Below are 16928 nucleotides of genomic sequence, written 5' to 3'. Positions count from 1 at the left end.
CAATGAATCATATACCAAATTAACTTGATAGATTTAAATGGTTATTGTAAACCAAAAAAGAATAAAGAGATTTGAAAAATTGATTCAATAATCATATTGAAGAGTTGAAATTTGGTTAAAATCTGAGATTATGGTTCATTATTTTAATAAATTTATTTAACATTTTTATATTTATTTGTACTGAATTATTTAAAATAGATGGTTTCAAATAAAAGTAGAGATAGACTGTATTAATATTTTAAGAAAATAATTTTTATATTTAATTTCATAAATTATGATAATTTTATTGATATAATATGTTAGTCATTTTTCTCAAATTACAAATTAAAAATCGAAACGTAAATCTAATCAGATTATTTTGATTTATGCATGCATGCATACTATTATAGTCAATTTAAACAGACCGATTAGATTTACTATGACAGCATGCATGTATATATAAATTGAAATAGCCTTATTAGATTTACTATTACAACATATAAATATGTATAAATCGAACCAGACTGTTTCAATTTATATTGAGAACTAAATCTAGTCTATCTATTTCGATTTACATAAAAATGTGATTGGAATAATTTAGGTTACATTTTTTATTTTGAGAATATTAGATGAATGTTGGTTTATTTATGTAAATTACCCTATTATATTACACACATTATAGGTCACATCAAAAAACAAGGGATATGTGTTTTGAAGTAAGTCCGTGACAAAAATTAACATTTTGTGATTACTAACTATCCTTTTTTTGTTTTTTTTTTGGTGTCTTTGCTTGAGATTATTATCAATTAATATTAACAACATAAAATATACATACAATGATAGGATATATATGTAAGTAAAATGCACTCTAATTTTATCAAAAGAATTTTCCAGGCAATGTCCTAATAATTTTCAGTTAAAAATAATCCTAATAATATTTATAAAATTTTTAATAATAAAATTAAAATGGCATTATTCATTACCTGTACTATATAAATAACTTAAGTAACATTTTTTTATCTTATAGTGTAGTAATGAAGAGTCCAACATTTTAAGGTTCATAATTACGACGTGGACAAACTGAGTGTAGAAGAATTTATGAGGATGTATGTACTATCAACTATGTAGGGTAGTGTGATCAAGCTGAACTGAACTGATTCCAAAACTATTGCCACTATTGATTGGTGGGTTTTCCTTTTAATGGATAAGATTCCAATGGCCATGCAAAATTATTGTTTCTTCTGAAAATACATTTAATGCTTTTCTATCAAATATATAGCTTTTTATACATTTTTATAAAAGAATTTAATTTTAATATAATATCTATATAAAATAATTTTATAAATGTATTTAATTGGTTTAATTACTCTGTTGGTCTCTATAGTTTTGCAAAATTTTCAATTAGATTCCTATAATTTTTTTCTTTTAATTAGGTCCTTGCACCAAATTTTTTTTCAATTGAGTTTCTATATTTTTTTTGCTTTTATTTGAGTCTCTGCACCAATTTTTTTTCCAGGTTGGTCTCTGTATAATTAAGCCAATTACTATTAAGAGGGACCTAATTGAAAAAAATTAGTGTAGGGACCCAATTAAAAGGAAAAAAAGTATAGGGACCTAATTGAAAATTTCGCAAAACTATAGAGACCAACAGAGTAATTAAACCTATTTAATTATATAATAAAAATAACTACTTTTTATATTAATTGCATAACTAATTATTTAAAAAAAGATATAATTAAATGACTGTGTAAAATATTTTATATTGTCAATATATTAAAATTAAATTTTTTTATAAATTCTTTTACTTTTATGTTCTTAGGATATTGTAGAATTAAAAGTAAAATAAATGTTATTATAATAAATTTTAACACAAATAAAAACTAAAATTATTCTATTAAGGGTGCTAAAATTAAACTCTAATATTTTAGAATTTTTAAATATATTTTCTTGTAAGTCATTTGCATCTTATATGATATAACAATTCCACATCAATTTAGCTAGGAGAAATTCAATGAGAGCACTTCCCTTTTAGAATGCAGCCACAATTTATATAAACTAACTTAGTCGTTGATTAACAATTGAATATAATATAACTAGTTGTTGTTATTTGGTCAAAAATGGTTGCCACCAAAGTTGCACTCCAACTTGTAAATGCTTCAAATGACATACGCAACCTTGAACTGCGTGCTGATTTTCAAAAGACACATTAAGATAGAATGAGAAACCGTAAATTATCGTATTTGTTCTTAATATTTGGGATAATTTTTAAAATTATTTTTAACATTAAATCGTCTTATTTAAATTTTTAATATTTTAAAATTAATTTAATATTATTCTACTGTTAGATATATGCTAATAGAATTGACGGTAGAGTAAAATTGAGACAAATTTAAAATGTTAGAGAATTAAATAGGATAAAAACGATAGATAAAAATAAATTTTAATTTTATCCTTCAATGATATCAATTCTTTATTGTACATAGTTATTTAATTATTTTTAATCACATATAAGTAAATTACACTTAATCACATTATTTTTATTTTAAATAAATTTATTTTTTTATAATTTGACTTTTAACGATTTTTACTCATCATAAAATATTTAAGTTCTTAATGTTTTAAAATGGTCTTAATTTTATCCCGCTGTTAATTCGATCCCTAATGACAAGACAACAATGAATTAATTTTAAAACATTAAAAACTTAAATAAGATAATTTAAATATTAGAGATAATTTTAAAATTTATTTCAAATAATAAAAATAAAAACGATAATTTACTCTTAAAGATGTATCATCAATGAATCATGTATCAAATGACCACCCTCTAATAACCATTTCCCCACCTTGTTGTACACCTAAAAAATTACCAACCTCTCAAGTGGCATAAGGTTTCTTCTTTCACTAAGGGGTCTCTAATTTGAAGCATTTCCTAATATCCAAATAAAACACTATTTTTTATAGAAAAAACATTAGAAAAATTTTAAGTGTATCAAAAATATCGATATTTCAATTATTTTAATCGTTGATCTGAATTATAAAAAATATATATAATAATATTAATTAAAATCAACTATTAAAAATAATTAGAACACCGATATTCTGGTATACTTAAAATTTTTCCAAAATCATTATATTGATACATCTACTTAGGTCAGCGTCATGAAATTTATTTATTTTTTTCATGAACTATTGGTTGTCAGTTGTCAGTGTCACAATGTCAAAGATTTCATTAAAAAATTTAAGAACCTGTTTCCTATGTTACATGTAATTTATCTCTATGCTATTGGTGTGGCTGCATCATAGGAAAAACTAGGTTAATAGTAATAAAAATTAGAAGATGAGAAAAGTTATTACGTCATATGTTAAGAGAAAGGTGAGTTAAACTTCTGAGCCAAAATGTAAGTAAATCTGCTATCCTCTTTGAAATGAAATTATTGGGCAGGTGTGGTATTTTCAAAAGACCGTAAGGAGGTAACCCTAATTAATTCAATTTTCAAAGATGGTAAGACCTAAGACTAAGAGTACTAATATCTTCCAAAATTTATGGAAAAAAGGAAGACCAAAACTGCCTTTTGACGATGATGTTTTTTTTTTTTTTTTGTCATGGCAATTTGCTAATTATTCAAGGCATGACCTTTTTGGGCATCGTCATTGGATTTTCCATCCAACCTCTTAACAAGGCCACTACCTTAAATGGGCCTCATAAAATGTTTCTTTTTGATCAATTAGATCCAATCTTCTAACAACGTTTTTTGTTCTGTCTTGGACCCAATGCACCACTATTTGCTTTGGGAACACAAAATGTACTACTTAATTTTGTGGTTGACCTCACCATTTAGCAATTTGGATAATCAACTTAATTAAATTTTTTTAATAAAATAATTTAAACAATAAATAATTTTGTTAAAAGTAACTTATAAATAAGTTATTTTATATTTGAATTTTTAACTCTAAAAGTATTTAGTTTATAGAAATATGATGAAAAAGTAGAAGTATTATGAGAGAAGTCATTTTTTTTAACTTCTCTATAAGCTTCTAAATAGCTTTTTAGAAAGTTATAATTTGATTTTAAAAATTGCACCAGACATTAATACTACTATTTTTTATAAGTCAAAAGTTAAAAAAAGTTACTTTTAAAGTTTTCAAACGAGCCCTCGATCTCTTTTCATTTCACTAATTTTATTTTATTTGAACTTATAATATTAATATATCGTTCATAATGAAAGAAATTAAGCTTCGAACTATTAGTTGATATAATTTTAGCATACACTTTTGGTTTCCCCCCTCCCCCTAAAACCTTGAATTTTCACTTGTTTTGCAAATGCAATGCAATCTCTTCATCTTAAAGCTTGTGACATTACACAGGATGCATGTGCATACAAGTTATTACATTCTCTAAAGTATTAGAAATTATTTTTGTTTAGAGAATTTTCACCAACCCCACCACTCGCCTAATGGAGGCAAGAAAAAGGAATAATCAATGATGGCAATTTTCACTTTAAATTGACATATCATAGCAGCTTTAGCTTAAAACATGGAAAGTAGGGAAAAAAAAAACAAGAGCCTAGAGATACGTGCAAATTTCTTTGCAAACTTCAACATCATTATTATTAACAAATCTTAGGAGATGCTAATGAAATTAATTAAAGGCTTTTATTGCATAGATGCGTATTATGTGCTGTGAAAATGAAAGAAAGGAATTGGGTACGGGTCTTATTTAAAGAAAATAGTTAGCCGCTAATCACATTTTAGTTCATAAAAAATGTTGTATCACTAATTCACTATATGCTAATCTTATAATTTTAAAAGAATTAAATCATAACAGAAAAGACAAATTTTATAATCTTCTTTAAGGACTAAAGTAATAACATGGAATGATAAACTTTGTAACTATTTCAAATCAATAGATTAGGTAATGACAATAATTTTAAGGACCGTGATACTTACACTGGTATCTTTTTAAGGAGTATTAAAAAAAGATGGTACTAAAATAATTACAATAGAAGTAAAGTTAATCTCCTGTTTTATAGGTGCCAATGCAATTAGAACAATAATTTAGGCTTTAAAAAACATATTAGAAACTTGCATCTAATAGCTTCAACGTTCCACCAGACAATTTAAGCTTTAATTACAATTAATAACTTCAAACCTAAAGGTCAAAAGAACTGAAAGAAGGAAGCTACTTCAAATGCAATTAGACCAAAAACTATAAAAAGCTTATAAAGTTTATTCATATTCAATCTTTCCAAGTTCCACTTAAAAAAAAAACACACACACACACAAAAATATTCCAAAAAGATGGGCATAGTGATGATTCCAAGTTCCTATCACTATTAAATCACTCTTCCACCTTAACCCATGATAACAATAAATAAGTCTCACAACCCACAAATTTAGCTCAACAAAATACACAAATTCAATTATAATTTTAGTTTTTATTATTTTCTTATCTTTATCTTATCTTTATTTTTTATTTTTTATTTTTTTTGAAAAAAGATAAAGAAATTTTATTGATTATTAATTGATTGAAATTGTAAACTATAAAAATAAAACTATATATATATATATAGAGAGAGAGCGCATTGATTTATAAAAGCTAAAAGCAAATAAAGATAAGATAAGGATAAATAAAAATAAGATAAAGATAAAATAATAATAAAAACTAAAATTATAACTGAATTTATGTATTTTGTTGGGCTGAATTTGTGGGTCCTAAGACTTCTTTATTGTTGCTATGGGTTAAGGTGGAAGAGTACTCTCTACAAATTTTCAATTTTGAGTCATTACCATGCTTAGGTAATATTAATAATAGTTTTGTCCAATGATTCCACTTCCTCTTTGTTACAAACTCTGCCGGCATAAATATTAGCATGTGGGAGCCCTGTTCACAAAATTTGGTGTGTCCCATACTTCCTCCCTATATTATTTATTCCCCAACTTGAATGTACCTATTCTTAAGATTTAATATGAGACATTAGAAAAGAATAAAATAGAAGGAAACATCTTCAATTATAATATATATAAGATATGGCTTCTAATTATATTAAATCACCAATGTACATGTAGTGAGAAAACAAATAAATCAGTGCAACATCATAACAACAAAGAGCTGTTGCTTCTTATAGTGTGAGTCACAAATTAAAAGTCTAGAACTTATTTCACGTGGATTGCTGAAGTGTTACATAGCTAAGGTACCTGAGTCATGTGACAAACAGATAAAGTTACAAACACAACCAGCTAATTAGCCAAATATAATAATAAGCTTATTAATTTTGTGAATTATTGTTAAGAGAAAAAAGGGGAACAGAGGTTGGTTCTAAGAAGCACCCTTTCCTTGTCATCACAACTGTAATGTGCCTGCAATTTCGGTTTGGCCATGAAACTTAAGTAGCAGGCAAATAATAAACCAATCAAATAAAAGTCATGAAACTTTAGGGATACTATTTGTTTCTTTTTTTTCCCTTTAAAATTAAAGTAAGCATTGTCTTCCAAGTTAATAATACATGAATACCTGTTAGAATATCATTGACTTTTAAATGACAAAATTGAGAAAAAATATTTTTCACCAACTCAAAATAAAATTCATAAAACTTGGAAGTTTAATTATGGTACTTGTATATAACAACATTGTATTAGAAATAACATTTATTAAGAGGGCCTAGCTTAACTAACATTTTGAGGCTGAATTGAATATGAAGATTAAGAATCTAATTCCAATGCCTCCTGAATATCTACAATAATGGCTAGTTTAGGAAGCAACAAGATTGAGGTGAATATGTAATGTAATTGACCAAACAAAGCTCTAAGACCCACATATTCATGTCTTCCATTGTGTCTAAATCTTAATGGAATGGGAAACTGGTCAGTGTAGACACTAGACAATGACTAATCAAATTTTTAACAGAAAGGCTAAACCTGTGCACTAATTAAGGGCCTCAAAATAAGCTCAACCTTCTTGATGGCCTCTTAAATTTGTTCAATCCATGTTTTGTATTGGCATATATACCCTTGACCTCATCTCTTATTATGTTATTGAGAGTGACACATGCTTTTCTATAATGCACCAAACTTGCCTTCAATTCTTCAAATTCCCATTTTATCATCCTACTTCCATACAAGGTATAAACCTTCAAAACAGAACTTTATAACTTTGACCCACTTGCTGGTTGGAAGTTTGAAACATGTCATTATATCCATGTTATGTGTAGCTTAGTCACTAAAATTAACAATGGTAATCCAACAAGTTGTGTAGAGTCACCAAAATATACAAGTATAACAGAAATTCCTTTAGTTTGATATTTCTTTCATTTTCTTTTATCTATCATCAATTCATCATCACGTTTTGATAAGTGCTTCGCTTAATATATATGCATGTAAAAAGAGAACATATGAAGTAATAAATAATTGGTCTAGATAAATCAATGAGTTTCATCAAATGAATCATTAGCATCAAGTTTAGAACAGCAAAGATCTATGATTAGAAATGATAATCCATGGATATGCTAAAAGGATGGCTACTTTTACAATAGTGATCTCCATCATTATCAATTGAAAAAACCTTGAATTTAGCCACAACCTAAGAGCGTTCATGTGAATAGGCTAAAAGATGCCCTTCCCATTTAGAAACTATATTTCCGTACATCATCGGAAGACTGTATGCAACATTAACTATTGTTAAAATTAAGAATTTCATTGTCATCCCCGTATAAAAATACTCGACAATCCACATAATTATAATATTGCAAAAAGATACCACATGAATCTACAAGATCTTGGATTCCACCCTTTACCCTTTCTCTTTCCATTTCCATTAGAAGGGTCACTGGTGTCGGTTTGCAAGTTAGTGAAAGGTGAAACTGATTTTGTAACAAATAATAGCTGAAACGCAACAATCTGAATAATAATGCCACCAAGTGATGATGATGACATCCTTGTGACAGAGCTGAAACCAGCCTAGGCTCCACTGTAACTGAGTCCTAGAAAAGATCCACATCAACAAATTTGCAAATAAAATATGGAGAAATGCACGCAGTGAGTTGCATACATAATAGCTTTATTATCTGTGTATTAAAGTCCACTACCTATCCCTTGGGGGACCATACTCACCAAAATTAAAAGCCACATGATTAAGCCATTGACACGAAGCATCCAACAAGTTACAATCACAACTGTGGCTAACTCACCCCACGTGACCCTTTAGCTTTAACCAATTTCATCCACTACCGTGTACCGCAACAAAGGACACCAATTACTGACTCAACTTGCAAATTATGCTACTACTACCCATTATCAATCATACACTATTCTGAACCAACTAATCATAGCTTGGTCAAAACATTTCTCATTAGCAAATATTACAGTTTGCATAAGCCATAATTGTGAAAATTTCTAACTGAAAACTAAACACATCCTATCAAATCCTCATGAGAAGTGCAGAGTCAAAACTCAAATGCAAGTTCAGAACACGTATTGCATTGGTATGATGATTGACTCATCCAGAAGTTATTTAAAATTACAGAAGAGCAAAGTAAATTTGCTCATTTAACTTTTAGAAGAATATATCACAAAGCATAGCAAACTGATACCTAAGATATTCACAGATAGAGGAGAGGGAGGGAAAAGAAGAAAAAAAAGAGCAAATGATTGCAAATCCAAAGCTCTTAACAAGACCATCACCCTAGTTTTGCAGCAGTATGCATTCTTTTCTTACAAGCATTGCCTCAAATTAAAACAACCAGCAGATGCATTCATATTTCAGTTCATAGCATTATATTAGGTGAATGATTTGCAGCTCCTTTTAACAACTACTCAAATGTCGGCTGCAATTTCAGAAGCCGGGGACTTGAAGGCGCCTCAACTTCACTAAAATTAGTGTATTCTGATTCCCTTCTATACCAGAGAAACTCAACATTTCTCAATTGATTCTGCATTCCCTGGAAATCCAAGCAATCACAAGGTTAGAAGATAATAATAGGGAGACAAACTCGATGCAAATCTTTGTTCAGTCAGCTCATATTAGATTTAACTAACCTAACAAATTGTACATCATCATTCTATCACTTCTAAAGCAACTAACAAACAATATCACACATACAATTAGGCCATCACAATAAGGCTACCAACCTGAGTTAAAGAGATCCTGGACAAAAAGTAAATATAACATGCATTACATTGCAGGGGCAAAAAAAATTACATCCAATCACTAAACAAAGTCCACCAAAAACACAGATTTAGCAGATTCAGTTAGTGCAAAACCATTAAGCAACTTCACAACAGCAACAAACTCAAGATACGCAAATCCAAAAATATTATACCTTTTAAGATCCAACATCTAATCATCAATCAAAAAGAGTTCATTTCAAGGCAGTAAGTCCTCCTCTTCACCAGCATCCTAGCTGCCGTCCGGTACGGTTCCTCGAAAGCAGTAGACACCCAAGAAACATCAGAATTCTCCTTCTTTGCAGCAGGGGCTGGCGACTGCTCACTCGGCCTAATGGCGACAAGCGTGGCGCCCTTCAAAACAACCCCATCAGGCAGCTCCAAGTGCGGCGCATACCACAGCCTCATGTTCAACGCCGGAACAAGGGTCCTCTTGGAAGCCGACGAAGCCGAAAGGGGCTTCACTCTGAGCTCCTCAAGCTGATCCCTGTTCATATACAACACTCCCTGACCATCGGCATCGGTCAGAACCAAACTGTCCAATGTCCTATGCTCCGAAATTATCGGCTGAAGAAGGTAATGCCGCGCGGACGCCGCGATCAAAGAGCTTATGGTCCAAACCACGCGAAGCTTCAACCCTCCGTTTGTGTAGAACGAATCGGGAATGCTTCCGTTGTCTTCACCATTGTTGCCTCCAACAACTTCAGAAGCGACATTGTCGCATGATTTAGCCTGAATTACAGAGGAAGCTCCGAGGATCACGCAATTGTCAAGGGTTGAGCCGAAATCTGCCCTCCACTTAAGGAGTACTCCGTCTTCGATCCCTAATTCACCGCTTGGGAGCTCGATCCGAAGGAGGCGAATCTCGTTGAAGTTCTTGAGGACTTGTGTCGGTGAGTGGTGGGTAACGCCTCCCTGATCGGCGTCGCCGTCGTCCTCGCTGCCCACGGCAAGCGAGGAAGACGCGGAAGACGATGGACCTGGGCCGGATGAGGAGCCCAAAGAGGATGAGGCCCGTTTTGGGCCCAGGAACTGGCCCAGGGCTTGAAGAGGCTTGACGATGCCGCCGAAGACTAAGCGGAAGAGGTTGGAGAAGGGGCCGCGGGATTTGTCAGAGGCGGCGGCGGAGGAAGAAGAATCGTCGTCGGAGATGACGCAATCGACGCGAACGACGACGTTTTCAACCTGTGGGACGAGGGAATGGAACCTTCTGGAAACGACGCAACATCGGCCTAGGGCTTTGACGTCGCCGATCTTGTTGAAGACGAGGAGGAGGAGGGAGTCGGGGAGGCGGTCGAAGTGGTCGATCTCGATGGAATCGGGCTCCGGGTAGATCCGGCAGGGTAGATCTGCGCGCAGGGATGACATTGTTTTCGTGGAGAGAGATTAGGGTTTTAATTATTTGTTGAGAGATGGAAAGAAAGGGAAGAAGTGTGGAAGTGGGTGTGAGATGGGGTTGGAGAATTGAAGGGATTTGGTGGTTAGGGAAGAGAGGGAGGAAGGAAGGAGGAGTTGTGAGGAGGAGATGCAAGTGGAAATGGGTGGGTGTCGGAGGCAGATCCACGGCTTTGCTTTTGTCTCTACATATATTCGAGAGAGAGAGAGAGAGAGAGAGAGAAAGATATTATGCGATGCGCGTAGAATAAGTGAAGAGGGTAAAGGGAAAGGGTGAATCACTGCTGCTATAGTCTATACATTAGAGAGGAGCCTCTCTCTCCGTCACTCATGACTAACATTTGCTGCATAATCTATCTTTTGAGCTCTCCAACGTTATAAATCAACATGAAAATTGAAAACTAAATACAAATTCATACTTTTATATATTTGGATTTTCTAAATTTTAAATTTTATTTTAGAATGTAAAATGTAATTTTTCACCATTTATTTTTTATGTGAGACCAAAAAAAAAATATGAGAAAGAAATCATTCAAGGGTGAGTGATCACACTTTATTCTTTAAAAAAACATCCTAAATTTAGAGGATCTAAATTCTTTATATATTGAATAAACTACAATTTCAACCCACAAAAATTTAAAATAATGACATATTTATTTATAGAAAAAGAAAATTATCATTTATACTCATGAAATATGTGTTCTATATAATAAAATTATCAAAACATTAAATAATCACATAAAAATTATAAATTATCCTTATCATCATCCGCATCGTCTTTCTTCTCCCCACTAACCACTTTATCATCCTCATCTGCTCATCACCTTACCACTACCACAACTAATCCCATCCGTTGTCGTCCTCTTTTGCCGTGGGTCCCTCCTTCTCTGTTTCCCTGTCTCGTCTTCGCCGACTAGGACTTTCGCACCATCTCCTGCTTTGCCGTCGCTAGCAATTCTAGAGTCGCAGTGCCCCCTCTCCTCTCTTTACCTAACATGGCTACTTTTTCCTCATCATTGAACCAGTACCGCCAATGGACCACTGCGGTCCCCTTTGCGAACCAAAACTGCGGCTCTCTCTCTCTCTCTCTCTCTCTCTCTCTCTCTCTCTCTCTCTCTCTCTCTCTCTCTCTCTCTCTCTCTCTCTCTCTCTCTCTCTCTCTCTCTCTCTCTCTCTCTAACCACCAAACACCAAACCCTAATTCACTTGTCCTTCTCCGCTTCTTCCCCTTCTTCTATCTTCTTCAAAAATCAGAGACCTCCAAACCACCATCACAGCTCTGCCATCATCGCCGTTCACACATCCAGCAACAAGAACTGCGACGAACCCGAGCCGCCCTCACTGTCACCGTCGTTCTTTCTCTCGGTCTAAACTACCACTAGTGAGCCACTTACCAATCTCGCACCTCTTTCACCGAACCCTAACTCAGTCCGTGTTCTCACTCTCTCTTCTACTCCAAGGAGTTGCCGGCGACATCACCATCATAATTAGTTTCTCAGTCGCCGATACTTCAAAGCATCTACGGTAGCTAACGTCTCTCTCGTCGAAACAGAACAAGCTCACTCCTACTTCTCAGAGTTTGGCTTAGGTGAGGATTGCTCAATTCGTTCAATTCCTCACATAGCCTGTTTGAGTTTGGCAATTAATTTGTTGCAGGGGCATTAGGTTGTAACACTCTATTATGAGTTTAATGAAAAGTTAAAAATGATAATGATAAGGGTTATTTGAGATTTTTATGTGATTGTTTAGTATTTGGATAATTTTATTGTATGAAATTCATGTTTCATAAGTACAAATAGTAATTTTTTTTATGGGTAAATATATCAATGTTTTCAACTTTTGTGAATAGAAAGAGTAGTTTATTTTTTATATATTTAATTAAATTATTTAATATAATATAGGTTAATATTTTAATTATTAATTAAAATATGAGTAATAAACAATTTTTTTAACACTTTTGCAAACTATATTAGAGAGGACACTTCTTTTTTTTTTTTGTCTACGGTATCTCTCAGTCTGACAGGTCAAAAATAAATCCGTCGCGAATCAGAGCTCCATTTAAAGGTTTGTCGCTGGTCAATGGGTTGCTGCATGCACAAAACGGGATTCGAACCTTCACACTTGTTTAAGCGGACGAGTGAGTTGACCACTCGACCAACCCAAGTTGATTAGAAAGGACACTTCTTGATCACATCATTTGTGTTAGTAAATTTATGTCTTTATATTTAGGGTAATTGTTAAGTAGTATTTTTATACTTTATATAACAATAACTTAATAAAAAATAAAATAAATTTCAAATTGACCAAATTTATTTAAATATTAAATAAAATAGCCGAAAAAATTTTAATTCTTACTTCGTCTAGAAGCCACCTTTCTTTACTTTGTATTTTTCTTTTGTATCATTTATCTCTTTTTTTTCATCACTTTTTCTTTTTTTTTTTTATTTAATTTTTTCTTCTTCTTGTGTTGCTTGGTTTTTGTTAGAGAGTTGCCTATGAGATGTTAGGGACTGAAAAAACTCTATGAAAAAATAATAGTTTAATTCTATGTTATTTTATAAACAAATAAAATATAGATGTGTGCTAAATAATTTAATAGACAAATTTGGTCCTGTTAAAAATACTAGTGTAAATAAAGACTAAATTTTAATTGATATAAAAATAGACTTTTTTAACTGGAATGTCTCTTGTGACTTTGTGATGGCCTCCTGCCAAATTCTATGATAATTAAGAACGAAAAAATGTCGAATTGACCTATAAAGATTTCTGTAGTGGGTAATTGATTTCTGTAGCACTCTTCAATATAAATTTTGGTAATAGATTTTGCCAATAAGTGAGAAAGATTCCAAATAATAAGATTCTAGTTGGTTACTAGGTTCTAATTTTTAAAACCTGATTTTAAATACTGAAAAAAAAAAACTCATTAGGCTAACCGTTTACCATAGTTTATTTATTTTTCTTTTTAGAAAAAATTATTCCCTAAGACAGTCGTTGTTAAGGTAGTTACTAAGTAGATACATAATAAAGTAACAGAAGTTGAAGTTCTTATGATATATTGTGTATATGCAATTGGGTAGCAAAGTGCACCTACTTGTCTGGTTAAAAGCAAATGTGGATGTAGTTATTGATTTAAGGGACAAATTTAAAGCAAATTAAATTGTGACAATATATATGTTGATGACATGTTGTTGCATCTCTTTTTCCCATTTATTTAATTCAACTTGTTGCTGATGTTTCTTGACTTTGTTCCATCACTCTGGATGCAAGTGTAGTGTAGTTACATAAAAAGGTCCTCAATTCTCTCATAGCTTGAGTGTAATAACACACAAAGTGCTAATTCCTAATTGGTTCTATGTTTTAGTCAAGACATTCAACTTGTTTGCTTCTTGCTACTTGCTACTTGCTACTTGCTAATACTATATGTTTATTTGACTCTTTAATTCTTCATAATATTTATATAGACTCCAACCAATCCTTAAGGTTGTGTTTATTTTTGAAAATAGAATAAGACAAGACATTAAAAATAAGACAAGATAAGACACTAAAAAATAGATACACAAATTTTTATATTTTTGTATTCTGTTTGGTGATAAACTAGAACAGATTATGAAAATTAAATTTATTCTTATTTTTTTATTTAAAAAAATTTGAGATGAAAAATATAATCATAAAAAATAAATAAGAATAATAAAAGAAAAAATAAAAAATAAATTGTGTCCCTTATTAGTATTTCCGTATCTTTTTATCAAGATGGACATTGTTCATACCCTGACCCAATGATAAGGGCCCAGGTCCTATTAAAAAGCCTAATCCAATAGATTAAGCCTTACTAAACGCCGGCCTTCACACGAAGTCGGTGTTCATCTCGACCTGCGATGAAGAAGTCGGTTATGAGATTAGCTGGCAGATAAACACTCATTCAGATGAGTAACCGCCCCGAAAATCTCTCTAACCACTTCATAAAGCCATATCTTAACCTCCCCAAGATAATGGGACGGTTATTATCCTAAAGATACGGCACTACTCCAACGGTGGTTATTGGCTCACCACTATAAGTACACTGACACGCCTCAGGTATTCCTAAGTCCAATACTCTATAAGACCTGCTTACACCCTTGCTAACTTAGGCATCGGAGTGTCTTTGCAGGTACCACCCCCCATTCACACGCGAGCACAAGTCGGACGGAGCCTCCCGAGTTGCGAACCTACCTGGAGTCCTCCTCTATTATACACTTGGGCCGCCGAACGCCATCCAGTGAACTAATCTCCGGTTACCTACCGTAACATTGGCGCCGTTGCCGGGGACCCGCGAGATCATCCCTCGATGGCAGAAAGATCCCATGAAGAAGGCCATGTCGAAACGGATTCTGAGCAAGAGAATCTAGACATGGACAATGACAATGAAGACACAGCCCAACATCAAGACAATGATCAACACAGAGAGGGTACCTCCGGAGTAAAGAATCCGAAGGTAAATTCCTCAGATGGGCGTGAATCAGAAAAAGGCGGACCAGCTCACGTAGCTGAACTAATAGGATTGGTTCATAGCCGCCTAGAGCAATTGGAACAAGAGCGGAGAGGCAAAAGGAAACCGAAAGGTACCTTAAAGAAGAGATGGAACGGCGAAAAGAGTTAGAAAGAAAACTCTTGCAGCTAGAATCCTCTCTCAAGAACTCCCGCGATGAAGGAGAAGATCAACTCCCAGGCGGAGAAGATCCTTTCAGCGAGGACATAATGAGGGCAAAAGTTCCAACGAACTTCAAAAGCCCTGATATGGACCTCTATGATGGAACTACGGATCCAAAGCATCATCTTAGCAACTTCAAAAGTCGGATGTATCTAGCTGACGCCTCCGACGCTACGAGATGCAAGGCTTTCTCGACCACTTTATCGAAAGCAGCGATGAAGTGGTTTGATAGCCTTCCCCCAAGATCCATCACTAGTTTTGAAGACCTCTCAAGGAAATTCTTGATGAGGTTCTCAATCCAAAAAGATAAGGTAAAACATGCACCGAGCCTCCTGGGAATAAAACAGGAGGTCGGAGAGTCTTTACGAGCCTATATGGAAAGGTTCAACAAGGCATGTTTAGAGATCCAAGACCTGCCCACAGAAGCAGTAATAATGGGGTTAGTCAACGGACTTAGAGAAGGCCCCTTCTCACAGTCCATATCTAAAAGACACCCCGTTTCTCTAAGTGATGTACAAGAAAGGGCCGAGAAGTACATCAACATGGAAGAGAATGCAAAGCTAAGAGACCTGAGTTCACGACCTGGACCCACTTCCTCCTCTAGGGAGAGAGAAAGGGAAGGCAAAAAGAAGGAAGAACTCGGTCTCGGGAGGCCCAGGAAGTATCACTCTTATACTCCTCTAAAGACTTCTGTAGTGGACGTATACAGAGAGATTTGCAACACTGAAAGGCTGCCACCCCCAAGACCTATTAAAAATAAAAAAGGGGAAAGTCGCAGCGAGTATTGCGAGTACCATAAAATATATGGTCACCCCACCAATGACTGTTACGACCTCAAAAATGTGATAGAAAAGCTGGCTAGAGAAGGTCGGCTTGATAGATATCTCATGGAGAGGTCGGACACCCATGGAAAGAGAAAGCGAGATGATATGGACAGGAGAGATCCTCCACCACAGACCCCTGAGAGACACATCCACATGATCTCAGGAGGATTTGCAGGAGGGGGAATCACCAAATCTTCTCGCAAAAGACATCTCAAAAGAGTCTATCAGGTCGGAGATGAGACACCCGACTTCCCCACCATCTCATTCACGAAAGAAGATGGGCAAGGGATAATCCCCGGGCATGATGATCCCGTGGTGATAACCATGATCCTAGCCAACGCCCATCTCCACAGAACCCTAGTAGACCAAGGAAGCTCGGCGGACATCCTTTTCAAGCCCGCCTTCGACAAGCTAGGGTTAGATGAAAAGGAGTTGAGAGCTTACCCCGACACCCTATATGGGTTAGGGGATACGCCAATAAAGCCGCTGGGATTTTTACCCCTTTACACCACCTTGGAAAAGGGGAAAATCAAGGACTCTGAACATAGACTTCATAGTCATCGATGAAGGTCAGCCTACAATGCCTTAATCGGCAGAACTACCCTTAATCGCCTTGGAGCAGTGGTATCAACTCCTCACCTCTGCATGAAATTCCCAACTCCCGGAGGAATAGCAACGGTGAGGGGAGATCAGAAATTGGCAAGGAAGTGCTATAACGAAAGCCTAAACCTGAGAGGAAAAGGCAAAGAAGTCCACACCATAGAGTTGGGTAGAGCAAGAACCAGAGAAGAACTACGGCCCCAACCGGGAGGAAAAACCGAGGAAATACAAGTCGGTGAAGAGGAAGGAAAAAACACTTACATAGGAGCCAACCTAGGGGAAAC

At 34.2% G+C, this 16928-nt stretch overlaps 1 protein-coding gene across 1 annotated transcript; it reads right to left on the bottom strand.

The window, feature by feature from the left end:
- Positions 1-8424: 8424 nt before the first annotated feature.
- LOC130955548 (F-box protein At5g46170) lies at positions 8425-10828 on the bottom strand. The gene is made up of 2 exons (XM_057882435.1): positions 9294-10828; positions 8425-8912 (listed from the first exon to the last, which is right to left on the bottom strand). Exon 1 carries the CDS (start codon positions 10504-10506, stop codon positions 9322-9324), a length of 1185 nt encoding a protein of 394 aa, XP_057738418.1. The 5' UTR covers positions 10507-10828; the 3' UTR covers positions 8425-8912; positions 9294-9321.
- Positions 10829-16928: the final 6100 nt, after the last annotated feature.

The sequence above is a fragment of the Arachis stenosperma genome, chromosome 10 (genome assembly GCF_014773155.1).
Source record: "Arachis stenosperma cultivar V10309 chromosome 10, arast.V10309.gnm1.PFL2, whole genome shotgun sequence".
In the NCBI taxonomy this organism is placed as follows: Eukaryota; Viridiplantae; Streptophyta; class Magnoliopsida; order Fabales; family Fabaceae; genus Arachis; species Arachis stenosperma.
This window is presented reverse-complemented; position numbering and strand designations above follow the sequence as displayed.